Here is a 14905-nt window from a genome sequence, read left to right on the forward strand (position 1 = left end):
ATCCGTGTCTGGAACATTTTTTTTCTGGTCTCCAGTAGGATTCCGTCTTCTCCTCGGTGGTAAAGAAGACCTGTAACAGTTACTAACAAGCATCTCAAATGGGATGGTGAGAAAACAAGAGAATCTTGAGAATAAAGGTCTACCGAAGAGGGCAAACAGCATTTATCTCTCTTCAGTGTCAGCTCCATTGCTTTGCCTCTCAAGAGAACCAGCCTCCAAATGACACTAGGCTTTTAGTAACAACTAATAACAAAAGGATGGAGAAATGGTTAGAACCTGGTTGCTAGATGCCAGGTGGCTGACAAAAGAATCATAACCAGATCACCTGGGGCTATCAGGACCTCAGTAGTAGCCCTTTACCAAACTGTCTCACTGGGTTTAAAGGCCCATGGAAAAGAAAACTTAATCCTGACCTTGGCCACTGCCAAAGCCTGATTTCTAAATCTTGACTGGCAAAACAAAACAAAGTTCTTTACAGCTTGTTGAATATTCTTTGAAACTATTTTAGGGGCTCTTTTTTTGTCCCCCTACCTGGGGCATTTTAACCATAGGGGCAGGAACTGGCTGCTGTGGGGATAGGACCAAAGGCACTCTCCATGTTAATGATGACCAGCGAGAAAAGTAATTTAGTGCTGGAGACTGACTCCTCCCTTGGAATAAGGCCTGCAGATAAGGCAGGCTTCCTTAAAGAACTTCTCTAAATGAGCTCTCTCCTACTGTGAGCAAAAGTCAGGAATTCCTTATAGCCCCACCTAGCTCTCAGCCTTTTTAGATCATTGATCATTCTTCCTGTAGCATTTCTAACACAGCCTGTCCCTTTTTTTTTTTTTTATAGCCTGTTGACAGCATTTCTGATCTTTTAGGCAGCTATGCACTAAGTGTCAAACCGGCTGAAACTCCGCCTTTAAGATTCCTTACTCCCAGGCAAAATTTAACTCTTCCCCAGCTTATCACAGCTGGCTGCGAGCACAAGCACAGATAAAACACTATTTTACAATACCACAGAAAACAATCCAGACAAACAAGACCAAGACAAAGCATCCTATAACCAATTTCCACAGATGCCTGGTACCTTCAGTACCTGGCCCAAACTTCAGCTTAACCTTAGCTGCTTCTGGGATACCAAACACAGGAATAGAATACAGACAACAGACACTAACACATCTAAGCACACTTGTCCATGCCTATACTCAAATAGGCAGCCGAACGCAACCTCCGAAGTCAAGTCACAGTCAGATCTTTTTGACTGTCCGTTGCCGGGTCCTCCCGACAAAATTCGGCTCGTGGAACGTCTCTCACGAGTCCCAGAACCTGCGAGATTGGGGCGTCCCCCGGTGCGCTTTCTAAAAAGGAAAAAAAGAAAGAAAAAGACTATTCGGAGTAGGAAACCCTTCTACTCACAGGCGCCTGTCCGGAGCGGGAAACCCTTCCGCTCAAGTACACTCAAATACAGGGCAGGAAACCCATCTGCCCAGATGTACTCGAAAACGGGGTGCACTCAAATTCGTGGTGGGAAGCCCTTCCACCCGAGCACACCCAACTTAAACCTTAGACCATGTCACAATACACAGTACGAGAAGCACAACGTACACACACACACATACATACACATACACAGCGGCCGCTTTCAACACTCACACCAACGTACCTCCAAGTGGCATTCGGGGTTCCAGGGGGTCACGCTCTGATCCCGGACGAGCCACCAAATGAAAGAGCGTACCCCAAAACGGGGAGCCGCGTCTCTCGCTCCGATCGCAGGGTGGGGTGCCCCCAGGAATCACGAGGAGCCATTCTTGATGTAACAGCAAGAGGTAGCTTTATTAACGAGATCCCAGGTCTTAGCGGGATCCCGGGTCGACACGTATCTCACACAGGAGACAGAGGAATCGACCCCGAGCCTCCAGACTCGGGGGTTTATATAGGGGAGGTTAGGGGCATTCGCGAGGTTGCACATGATTGGTCAATTCAAAAGGTGCACAGTTACTTTCGGCGCGAAATTACATCAGCAAGGAGTACGTGCTCTCCAGCAGCTCGGCAGGCAGGTAGGGTGACTCATCTCACTCAGGGGGGTGAAGGAAGGGGAGGGGGTAGCTACGGATGGTCAGTGTCCTTGGGGCTGATAGCTGGTTTGGCAAGTCCTATCTCTGGCTCTCCCTCAGGCACGTCCCGCCCTGCACATCTGGACTCTGACAATGAGCAACCTTTATGAAACTCTAGTTCTACATTACCAAAGTAAGAAATTATTACTTCAACTTAATAACTATTGTAAAGATCTCTACCAAATGAGATTATGGCTACACAATCAATTCTAGGTATTTCCTTCCTGTTCAAATCATGACCATTTCTAAATTCCCCAGAAAGACAACTTAGAATAACCACCTCCAGACCCCCAAGTCCAGGGAACCAGGGCGAGACTCTTCATAGTTACTTCCAGCTGAACTGGGCATTGAGATATTGTTGAAGGGGGGTGGGGGGAATGGGGGAGTTGTTTGGCCTTGAGAAGGCCACACCAATGATTGTTATAGTCTCTGATGTCTCGGTCCTGACTGGATCTTCTGAAAGTCCCTGAGATCAGGAGTTCAAGCAGGTCAGTTCAGCTTGTCTGATGATAAGACTCACCAAAGCTGTACATTCTGTAATATATAAATCTCAAAATAAACTGTTGGTATCATCAGTTCTCTGGAATCTAGTCTTCAGGTGGTCTTCCTCTGTCATGTCTGATCCTTAAAATTCTGGAAGGTGTCTAGGTACTAATCACTTTTTCTAAATACTCAGAGACAAAAACTTTTCTCCCACATCAGCATATCCTCTGGTTGGCAAACAGTTATCCCAGAGGAATAATAACACAACCAAAAAACTCATAATCCCACTCATTTTGATAATAAAAACAATGCAAAACAAATGAACTACTAAGCAAATACTGTATTAGCCTATTTTAGGCCTGTTCTAATAATGTCATACCAGGAAATTAACCCAGGGCTATGGACTACAATAGGGGACAGCATGAAAAGATGAATTATTTGTATAGATATTCAAGAAGAATCCCAGGTCAAACACATGGGTGAGATCTTCAATAAAATTATAGAAGAAAACTTCTGCAAACTAAGGCTAGACACAACCCTACAGATAAAAGAAGCACACAGAACCCTAAATAAAAACAAAACTGGAGAGTAACTCCTCAAGTATAATACTAAAAATACAAAGCAAAGAGAGAGTATTAAAAGCTGCAAGAGACAAAAGTACAAGTTATACATAAAGGAAAACACATCAGAGTAATACCTGATTTCTCACTGGAAAGCCACAAGAATGGGGAGCAAAGCACTACAAGTTATAAAAGACCACACCTAGACTACTGTACTTGCAAAAGTCTGCCATAGTTGATGGAGGAAAACTTTATATGATGCAAATAGGCCAAAAACATACCTTTCCACCAAACCAGCCCTACAGACAATACTGAAAGCAATACTTTAGGCTGAAGTGCAGAGATAAGCATAACCGAGAACTCTAGAAAGAAAACAAACAGTCTATAATTACTGGAATACAAACAGCAGAACCAACAACAACAAAGTGTCAACAGTCAACACGCACTGCTCAGTAATTATTGTATATATCAATGGTTTCAACTCTCCCATCAAAAGGCACGGGCTAGCACAATAGATTAAGAAATAAAATCCACCTTTCTGTTGTTGACGAGAAACTCACTGTAGCTTTAAAATAGATGTCATAGTAAAGTGAATGGAAACACAAAATACTCCAATCAGATGAAAGCAGACAGACATTGCTGTCCTAATATCTGACAAAATAACCTCCAAACAAAAAATAAAGAGATAAAGGATACCCCATCGAAATGAAGGGTACAACTGGCATCCAAGTCACAGACTGGCACCACTCCAATGACGGTAGATGACGTCCATATACCATTTCCTCCAGTAGACCATCTAGGAAAAAACACCAAACAGAAATATCAGAAAGAATTACAGATATCTACAGAATACTCCACAAAACACTTCAGCTCAAGAAACCTGGAACCTTCTCTAAAATGGGCCACATCCTGAGACACAAAGCAAATCTTAAGAGAAAACACAGAGAGCTTTGTGGATCTAATTTGACCATAATACAGTACAGCTTAAAATCAACATCAGACACCTCTAGTAAACACACAAATTTGTAGAGGTTGAACAACTCATTACTGAATGGATGAGAAGAGAAATCAAGATTTTTTTTTTAAATCCTGGAAATAAAAGATTTAAATGCAACACAACAAGAACTGTGACATATTAAGAGAAGCTCTGTGTGGGAAACGTATAACTTTAAGTGCCTCCACTAAAGAACAGAAATGAACACAAATAGATTTTTGTTAATACAACTCGAGAATTTGGAGAAACAAAAACAAACCAAATCCAAACCCAGTAAACAGCAGAAGATACTAAAAATAAGAGGAGAAATTGATGGAACACAAACAAAGAAAACAACTCAAATCCCCAACAAGTATAAGAGCTAGTTCTTTGAGAAAACAAATAAGAATGACAGTCCTTAGCTCAACTAATCAAAAGGGAGAAACTATCCAAATTAATAGGATTATAGATAAATAAGAACCACTACAACAGATACCAAAGAAATTCAGGAAATTATAAAGAATCCTCTAAAGCCTGTACTCCATTAAGTTGTCAAATGCAAAAGAAATGGAATGATTTCTAGATTCATTCTAACCACCAAAGTTAAACCAAAAAGAGACTAATGCCCTAATGGGAGCCAGGACGACTGAAGAGACTACAGCAGTAATAAGAAGCCTCATAATTAAAATAGTCCATGCCTGTAGACATTCACATCAGAATTCACCAGACTTTCAGAGAAAAGCAATCGGTGTCTCTCAAATTATTAAAGAAATTTAAACAGAAGGAACTCTTCTAAACTCCATGTATGAAGCCAGCATTAATCTAATACAAAAACCTAGAAAAGACATAACCAAAAAAAAAAAAAAAAATGAAAGCAAACCAGTTTTTATGTCAGTTGACACAGGCCAGAGTCATTTGGAAGGAGAGAAGCTCAGTCAGTTTTGGGAGGAGAGAAGCTCAGTTAAGAAGGTACCCCCACCTGATTGACTTGTGGACAAAGCTTGTTTTTAACTGATGATCAATTTGGAGAGCCCAACTTACTGTGTCAATGCCATCCCTTGTCCCATGGTCCTGGAACTATAAGAAAGGGCAAGTCAGTAAGCAGCAACTTCCAGGGCCTCTATCAGATTCTGTCTTCATGTTCCTTCCCTGACTCCTTTAGATGATGGACTCCGATTTGTAAGTATAAGCAAAATAAACCCTTTCCTCCCTAAGTTGATTTATGTCATGGTGTTTTACCATAGCAAAAATAATAGTAATTAAGATAACATAGATGCAAATATCTACAATAAAATACTTCTAAATTATATAAAGTACATATAAAAAAAATCATCAACCATGATCAAGTTGACTTTATCCCAAAGATTCAGAGAAGGTTCAAAATAAGTAGGTCAGTAAATGTAAGAAACCATACAGATGGACTTCATGGATACAGACAATGCATTTGACAAAATCCCTTCATATAAAAACTCTGAAGAGAGTAGGGTTGGAGGGAACACACTCCAATGTACTAAAGCCTGTGTGTGATGTATGACAAACACATGCATGGCCAACATTATCCAAAGTGGGAAAAATACAAGCGATCTGACCAATTGAAGTCAGAGATGAGACAGGACTGTCCAGTACCCCACTGTTTTCAATGTGGTGCTTGAAGCACAAGTTCCAGCAATAACACAAGGAAATTAAATGCAAGTAGAAATCAAACTACCATTGACTGCAGGTGATGTGATGTTATCTCTAAGAAATCGCTACAGTTCCACCAGAAAACATCTAGAAAAAAATTTAACAATTTTAGCAAAGTGTCAAGATATAGGCTCAACTTAGAAAAATCAGTACCTTTTGTATACACAACCAACAAAAATACTGAGATCCTGTGCACACTTCTCTTCACAATAGTCTCACATAAAATAAATAATGTAGGAATGAACTCAACCAAGGAGGGGAAAGACCTCTACTATGAAAATTTTAAATCTCTAAAGCAAGAAATTGAAGAAGACACTAGAAGATGGAAAGACTTGAGTCATGGGTTGCTAGAATTAATATTGTGACCATTCTACGAAAAACTATTTACAGTTTCTATGTAAGTATATCAAAATCTCTCTCATTCTCACAAAAATAGAAAATTTTGAAAAATTTGAAAGATAGACAAAAATCTAAAATTTACTTGGAACCACAAAGGACCCAGAATTGCCAAAGCAGTTTTGAGGGAAAAAAATGCAAGAGGGATTACTATTCCGGATTTCAAGATAAATTATAACACCATAGTAATAAAAATATGGTCTCTGCACAACAGAAATTTAGACCAATAAAATAAATCAGAAAACTCAAACTTGAATATGTTACTGCAGACATCTGATATTCTACTGAGTTCCCAAAAGCACACACTGGAGAAAGACAGCACTTGGAACAAATGGTGCGGGGAAATCTAAATGTTCATGTACAGAAGAATGAAGCTAGCTGTTGATCACCTTGTACAAAGCTCTCTCCAACAGGCTCAAAGGCCCCAGTGAGGAGCCTAAAACCGTGGGATTGCTAGAAGAAAGCACAGGCAGCACCCTGTCGGATACAGGAAAGGACTGCTGAGTAGGGCTCTATTCGTCCCGAAGTCACAGCCAACAATCAGTGAGGCCTCACCACACTAAAAGGCTGTGAAGAGTCACAGCTAAGGAAGCAACCATCTGAGAATGGGATAGAATCTTTTCTGGCCATTTAACTTGGAGAGGATTAATATCCAGAATACAGTAAGAACTTAAAGGTCAAGCAGTATCTATGGATCTGACCTGAGAGTGCTCAAAACCACGAATGGCTGGGAAATACCTCAGATAATGTTCATCCTTAGCAATTAGGGAAAGGTGCCTCTACATCCCTGAGAGTTCCTCTTATCCCAGTCAGAATGTCTCAGATCAACAAAACAGCTAAACACAAATGCTGGAGGAATGGGTCAGGGAAATGAACCCTTGTCCACTGCCGGTGGAAATGCAGATTAGTGCAGCCACTCTGGAAATCAATATGGAGAATCCACAAAAATTAAAAATAACTGTACCGTGTGACGCAGCACTAACACTCCTTGGCAATGCTCAGAGATGCTTGCTCAGCCGTAGTCACTGCCGATCACCACAGCCCGAGAATGGAGACGCCCAGCCCATTACCCTAGCAAGCGGATGATGAAAATGTGTGCATACACATAATGGATACTATTCAGTTGTAAAGAAAAGTGAAATCATCAGACTGAGTGAGTAGCCCAGACTCAGGAAGACAAACAGCACATGTTCTTTTACCTGTGGTTCCTAGCCTCAAAGCTTCGGCCTTGAGTACATGAGCAGTTAGCAGAAACCAGGAAAGTAGAGAAGCATGGTAGGTGAGCCCTAGAGAGAGGACTAGTGGAATACAAGTGACATAAGTATTTAATTGCGGAATAACTGAAAGTGGGTCCCACCATAGAGGATAAAATTATGTCACATACAAGGAACTAGCACATCACAGTCTTTAGACTCGGAAAGGTGGATGTTTCGTGTTTTTCTCATATGTGGAAAACAAACCATGAAAGTGGAAGGGGACCATTTGTAAAGAGGGAGGAGGGACAGGAGAATGCAACTGCGGTTGGATATTTCCAGAATATATTATACATATAAAAGAATCACAGCCAGGGATGTATCCCAGTGTTGGAAGGTTGCCTGAAGAGCACAGGATCCTGGCCTTGAGTCCTACAACTGCAGGAATAGTTCATTAAAAACAAGATCTCGGCTGGGTATGGTGGCAGCACACACCTTTAATCCCAACAGAGGCAGGTGGGTCTCCACGTTCAAGGCAGCCTAGTGTACAGAGGGAGTTGCAGGCCAGTCAGGACCACATAGTGAGATCGTATTAAAATAATAATAGTATTTCAGAAAAAGAAAGGTACTTTCTTTTTAACATGATGATATTAAAATGATTATATTGTTGAAAGGTTCAAGGAAATATAAATTTATATTTTTAAAATAATCAGAAGCTTGAAAATATTTAATATGTTTGCTATACTAAGCATTAAAGTATAAAACTCTTTCTGTGACTTATGTACCTTGATTTTTTTCTTAATCCTGTTTCCATTTAATAATCTCCAACCTGACAGACGGGCAATTGAAAGAAAGAATGAGGTGATGGAGGAGACAGAGGAGGAAGAGGAGGAGGAGGAGGAGGCAGCGGCCTGCACTGACTCTTCAGTGGCTACCACCTGGGATGCAGAAGGTAAAGGAGTTCAGATCCCACGGAGGACGATGGGAAATGGGTCATTCAGGAGTTTCTGTAAATTAGTGATGAGAAACCTTAACATTGCTTGTCAATGAGACTGTTGGTAGCTGATATGTTATCTGGTAAAAACAAAGGCAGCCATTGATGGCTGTAGGAATAAATACACTTGAGGAGCCTGTTATTATGAAGTAGAATGTTGATTCTACTTCAGTAGGTCTGCAGTGACCTTGAGTCCATGTTTTAGTAAGCTTTCCTGTGACACATACGTGGGGAGCTGAGCAGGCTCCGCCTGAGAATCTCTGGGAGAGCGGCTTGGCTCCTGTCCAGTTTACCAGGAAAGCAGTGTACGTGTGTCCACAGTAAATACTAACAAAAGCAACAGTGTAAGAGACTCCCTAACAGTGATTCCAGAAAAGAGTGTGGCAAGGTGATAGCGATCACTGGCCGCCAGCCTGGCTAGCTGGACAGACCTGGAAACACAGAGGCATTTCACTATGCAGAATCAATGGCGTAAATAGTGCGGGGGAGGAAAGTGTGTGCATGCAACTGCTCTGTGTCCTCTCACCATGTCCCAGGAAGATGACTCTAGCTTGACCGACTCATTTTGTCTCTCAGTCTGCTTGCTCTACACTGCAATAGTAAGATGTGTACGACAGGGCACCTTTGAGGAAAGGGAGTCTGTATAGGTCACAGGTCAAGAGGATAGTACAAGAGGTGGAAGCTATATAGTACAAGATAGTACAAGAGGTGGAGCAGCAATGTGTCTACACAGGAGCCTTTGCATGGACTGTCCCTGCCCAGTCTGAGCCCTGGTATGTGCTGTGAAGACATCACTGTAAGGGAACCAGCTCCTAAGCACTAGAGAGGCAAAGGCAGGCAGATCTCTGTGAGTTCAAAGCCAGCCTGATCTACCTAATGAGTTCCAGGACAGTCAGGGCCACACAGTGAGATCAGCTCTCAAAAAAATTTTTTTTATTTTAGACAGGAACAATATGGGCACCCTCTGCTTACTTGAGTGTGAGTGTCAAGAGTCTTAAGTGTTCAGAGATCTAAGTATTCCCTCATAATTTACACTCTTATACGGGTTAAAATCTGATTAGTATCTTCTTTTTTCAACACTTTAATTTATTTGTGGTTATTTATTAGATTGTTATACATTATTATTTGTTATTATATTATTAGAGTACTAGTATTCATGTTGTGATCTCATTTTAGGAGAACTGAGGGAAGACCACAGGAGACAGGTAAAGCGCTCGCTCTGTGGGAACGTGTGCGGCTGGCTTAACTCTACAAATGCTGGCTGTTGGTCTACATTAGCCAGACTAGAACTATTTAGCTTTTTATTTTTAGTAAATCTCCCTCGAAAGCCATCAACAGTTGAGAATTAATAGGCTGGAAGCCAAGTAATACAGCAGCAATCTGTATCTATGTATGTCTGAATATCTGTGCATATCATTCCCTCACTAGTGAATGCTTGAAATTATTCAGACGACGTAAAAGGATTTAGCATAGGAAACTTATCTAATGCCATTCATTTTAAATAATTTTATAATATATAAAATAGCATTTCTGACAGGTAATCCTAAACCCCTCTCTGTATTCTGTCTCTGATAATCCTATGTAAGTTCATCAATTAAAACAAAAGTCATGGGGTTGGGGATTTGGCTCAGTGGTAGAGCGCTTGCCTAGCAACCGCAAGGCCCTGGGTTCAGTCCCCAGCTCCGAAAAAAAAAAAAAAAGTCATATAAGAAAAAACCCTCATAGTATATGAATAATGGTCATGTGATCTGACTAATATAAGGCATCATTATGAGTAATGACTGCAAAATTAATGGCATCACTTTGAACAAGTCATTTTAATCTCTTTAAGGATGAAGTTCTTCGTTTGTAAAACAGATATGAATCCATATGCACCATAGGATTGTCATGAAGTTCTTTTCTTAATGAGTGAAGTAGAAGTTTGTTAATTGTGACTATTAATAAATAGTAATTATCAGCATCATTATTTCAATCTACTTATTTTCTTTCTCTCTCTCTCTCTCTCTCTCTCTCTCTCTCTCTCTCTCTCTTTCTTTCTTTCTTTCTTTCTTTCTTTCTTAACTCTACTCTGAAGCCCAGGCTTCTTAGAGCTCACTGTATAGCCAGCCCAGACTGGTTTCAAACTTAGGCCAATCCTCCTACCTCATCTTCCCAAATGCTGTGATTAGACAGCTTCTTCATAGTCATACCAAAATTGACATTATTTTTAAATATGGATTTACTTAAGAAGAAAACAGCATGTATTCCAATAGATATGCATGAATAATCTGCAGTATTCAGTTGGGTAAAACTTATAGAGACTGATAATATATGCTATTTATTTAAAATATTACTTTGCAATGTCTTTTAGAAATGAAGCTTTACATTTATTTCTTTTGTGTGTGTAGGGGTGTGGACAGTGTGCCACAATGAATATGTGGGGGCCAGAGGACAATCTGTGAGACTGTTCTCTTATTACATCATGCAGATTCCAGGGGTCAAACTCAGATTCCCAGACTTGGCAGAACATGCATTTACTCACTGAGTCATCTAAATGGAGAGTGTGTGTGTGTGTGTGTGTGTGTGTGTGTGTGTGTGTGTACACATGAATTATGAAATCTTCCGGGTATTTACCATGGCTGACACCAGCCTTAAGTGTTTTTGGTGAAGGTGTAGCTCTCACAATCACTGTGTGGGTGACAGTTCTTCCACCCCATATAACTGAGATGAAGTGGTTCCCATAGTTGTTCAGCTTAGAAGGGACGAAGACCTCAATTATATGCAGCTCTAAACTGGGTTTTCTCAACCTTGGCATTTTTGCCATTTTGAGCAAAACCACTCTCCACTGGCTAATAAAAATAAATTTTAAAAAATGATCTGAAAACGCGGATTACTAGATACCTGGAAGGGTATGAAGAGCAGAAAAAAAGGCAGATAGAGATATTCCTTCTGGCCTGCAACTCTGCCCAGTGCAGAGCATGTGCTCCAGACCGCCTCCCACACCCAGAGATAGCTTGGCTCCAAGGAGGTCCATCACAACCAAGCTCACAGGTGAGCCCATTGCTCACCTCCATACCTAGCCTAACTGGGACCCCCACTGGGTCCAGAGGACATAGGAACTATCTGCCCTGCCAAGCAGAGACACATCATCTTTCTGGTCCACAACTGCACCCAGAAGCAGATCAAGTGCTCCAGCACCCCATGCCCAGAGACAGCTTGACTACCAGGAAGTCTGTCATAACCAGGCCCAGAGCAGACAGGGAGTTCCAGACCACCACCCAGCCCTATAAAGGATAATAGAAGGAAAAGTTCAGTACAAGGAAGGAAACTACACCTAGAAAAAGCAAGAAATTAATCTTCTCACAGCAAACCCAAAAAAGAGCAACACACAGACATAATACCACTCCTAAAAACAAAATAACAGGAAACCACAATCATTGGTCTTCAATATCTCTCAATATCATTTCCCCATAAAAAAAAAAAACAGGTTAACAGACTGGATATATACACAGGACCCAACATTTTGCCGCATATAGGAAACACACCTCAGTGAAAAAGACAGACTCTACCTCAGACTAAAAGCCTGGAAAAAAATTTTCCAAGCAAATGGTCCACAAAACAATCTGGAATTCTATTCTAATATGCAATAAAATAGACTTTCAACCAAAAGTTATCAAAAAGAGATGAGAAGGACACTACATACTCATCAAAGGAAAAAAATCCACCAAGATGAACTCTTAGTTCTGAATATCTATGCCCCAAATGCAAGGGCACTCACATTTGTACAAGAAACTTTGCTGAAGCGTAAAACACACATTGAGCCTCACAGAATAATAGTAGAAGACTTTAGCACCCCACCCTCAGCAATGGACAGATCATGGAAACAGAAACTAAACAGACACAGAGAAACTAACAGATATTATGAACCAAATGGATTCAACAGATATCTACAGAACATTTCACCCTAAAACAAAAACGAACAATCAAACAAACAAAAAAAAACATATATACCTTCTCAGCACCTTCATGGTACCTTCTCCCAAACTGACCACATAATCAGACACACACACACACACACACAAAAAAAAAAAAGCCAGAACAGATACAAGAAGATTGAAATAATTCCATGCATTCTATCACATTACCATGGACTAAAGCTGGTTTTCTAATAACAACAAAAGCAACAGAAAGTCCACATTCTCGTGGAAACTAAGTGACTCTCTCCTCAATGATAACTTTGCCAGGGAAGAAATAAAGAAATTAAAGACATTCTAGAATTTAACAAAAATGAAGGCACAGCATACCCAAACTTATGGGACACAAGGGAAGCAGTGCTGGGGAAAAACTCACAGCTCTGAGCGCCTTCACAGAGAAATTGGAGAGATCCTACAATGGCAATTTAACAGCACATCTGAAAGCTCTAGAACAAAAAGAAGCAAATATACCCAGGAAGAGTAGATGGCAAGAAATAAAGTCAAGGCTGAAATCAACTAATCAGAAACAAAAAGAACTATACAAAGAATCAATAAAACTATGAGCTGGTTCTTTGAGAAAACTAGATAAACCCTTAGTCAAACTCATTTAAGGGCATAAAAACAGTATACAAATTAACAAAGTCAGAAATGAAAAGGGAGACTAACAGAAACTGAGGAAATTCAAAAAATAATCAGATTCTACTACAAAAGCCTTGACTGGAAAATTTAGATAAAATGGCTAATTTTCTAGACAGATATCAGGTACCAAAGTTAAATCAAGATCAGGTAAACCATCTAAACAGTGCCATAACCCCTAACGAAATTAAAGCAGTCATTAAAAGTCTCCCCCCCCAAAAAAAGCCTAATACCAATACTTTTCAAACTATTCCACAAAATAGAAACAGAAGGAGCACTACCCAATTCATTCTATGAAGCCACAATTACGCTTATACCTAAGCCACTAAAAGATCCAACAAAGAAAGAGAACTTCAGACCAATTTCCCTTATGAATATCAATGCAAAAATACTCAATAAAATTTTCGCAAACTGAATCCAAGAGCACATCAAAATGATGGTTTACCGTGATCAAGTAGGCTTCATCCCAAGGATACAGGGATGGTTTAATATACGGAACTCCATCAACACAATCTACTATATAAACAAACTCAAAGACAAAACCACATGATCATCCACAAAATTCAACACCCATCACGATAAAAGTATTGGAGAGATCAGGAATTCATGGCCCATACCTAGACATAATAAAAGCAATATGCAGCAAACCAGTAGCCAACATCAAATTAAATGGAGAGAAACTTGAAGCAATCCCACTAAAATCGGGGACAAGGCTACTCACTCTCTCCCTATCTATTCAGTATAGTACTCTAAGTCAGAGCAATCAGACAACAAAAGGAGGTCAAAGGGATACAAATGGGAAAAGAAGAAGTCAAAATATCACTTTTTCGATATGATAATATACATAATACCAGAGAACAACACCCTTCACAATAGTCACAAATAATATAAAATATCTTGGTGTAACTAACCAAGCAAGTGGATCTATATGACAAGAACTTCAAGTCTCTGAAGAACGAAATTGAAGAAGATCTCAGAAGATGGAAAGACCTCCCATGTTCATGGATCGGTAGGATTAACATAGTAAAAATGGCCATCTTACCAAAAGCAATCTACAGATTCAATGCAATCCCTATCAAAATTACAACTCAGTTCTTCACAGAGTTAGAAAGAGCAATTTTCAGCTTCATCTGGAATAATAAAAAACCCAGGATAGGGGAAACAATTCTCAACAATAAAAGAACTTCTGGGGGGTTTACCATCCCTGACCTCAAGCTATACTACAGAGCAGTAGTGTTAAAAACCACATAGCAGTGACAGACCGGTCAATCAATGAATAGAACAATTGGACTGATCAGGGACCCCACTGAGTTAGAGAAAGGACTGAAGGAGATGAAGAGGATTGCAACCCCATAGGAAAGACAACAATGTCAACTAACCAAACTTCATAGAACTCCCAGGGACTAAACCACCAAAGAGTATACATGAGTGCTCCAAGATATATATGCAGCAAAGGATGTCCTTATCTGGCACAATGGGAGGGAAGGCACTTGGTCCTTTGGAGGCATGATGCCCCATTGAAGGGAGATGGTAGAGGAGTGAGGCAAGAATGGGCTGGTAGGTGGGTGAGCACCCTCTTAGAGGCAAAGAGGAGGGGGGATTGGGTGGGGGGATTGTGAAGGGGAGACCTAGAAGGAGGACAACATTTAAAATGTATTACTAATTGTATTGTTTCAAAAGGTAGAAATGTTGAGTGGTTTTCTTCCTCAACAAGTTGGTTTCTATGACAGAAAGCTTACAGAAGCAGAAAAAAAGATTGATTCTTTCCTATATCAGTATTCAGAGCAAGGATCAGCAAACACTTTTCTATAAAGGGCCTTATAGGAAATATTCAGGCTTTGTAGACTATGGTGGTGTTACAATTGTGTTACTCTGATGGTATCCAAAAAAAAAAAAAAAACCCAAAACCAAAAAGACATAAGTCAATTCTTAATT

General features: G+C 40.2%; 1 protein-coding gene across 5 annotated transcripts in view; it reads left to right on the forward strand.

The window, feature by feature from the left end:
* The window catches only part of Wdpcp (WD repeat containing planar cell polarity effector), a 330858-nt gene that overhangs the window by 312824 nt on the left and 3129 nt on the right, over positions 1–14905 (forward strand). For all 5 annotated transcript variants that reach the window (XM_087583532.1, XM_087583534.1, XM_087583535.1 and 2 more), the window contains 2 exon segments: positions 8224–8339; positions 9558–9586. In XM_087583532.1, the coding sequence (XP_087439658.1) occupies positions 8224–8339; positions 9558–9586 (145 nt within the window).

The sequence above is a fragment of the Rattus norvegicus genome, chromosome 14, assembly GCF_021556685.1.
Source record: "Rattus norvegicus strain SHRSP/BbbUtx chromosome 14, alternate assembly SHRSP_T2T, whole genome shotgun sequence".
Classification (NCBI taxonomy): domain Eukaryota; kingdom Metazoa; phylum Chordata; class Mammalia; order Rodentia; family Muridae; genus Rattus; species Rattus norvegicus.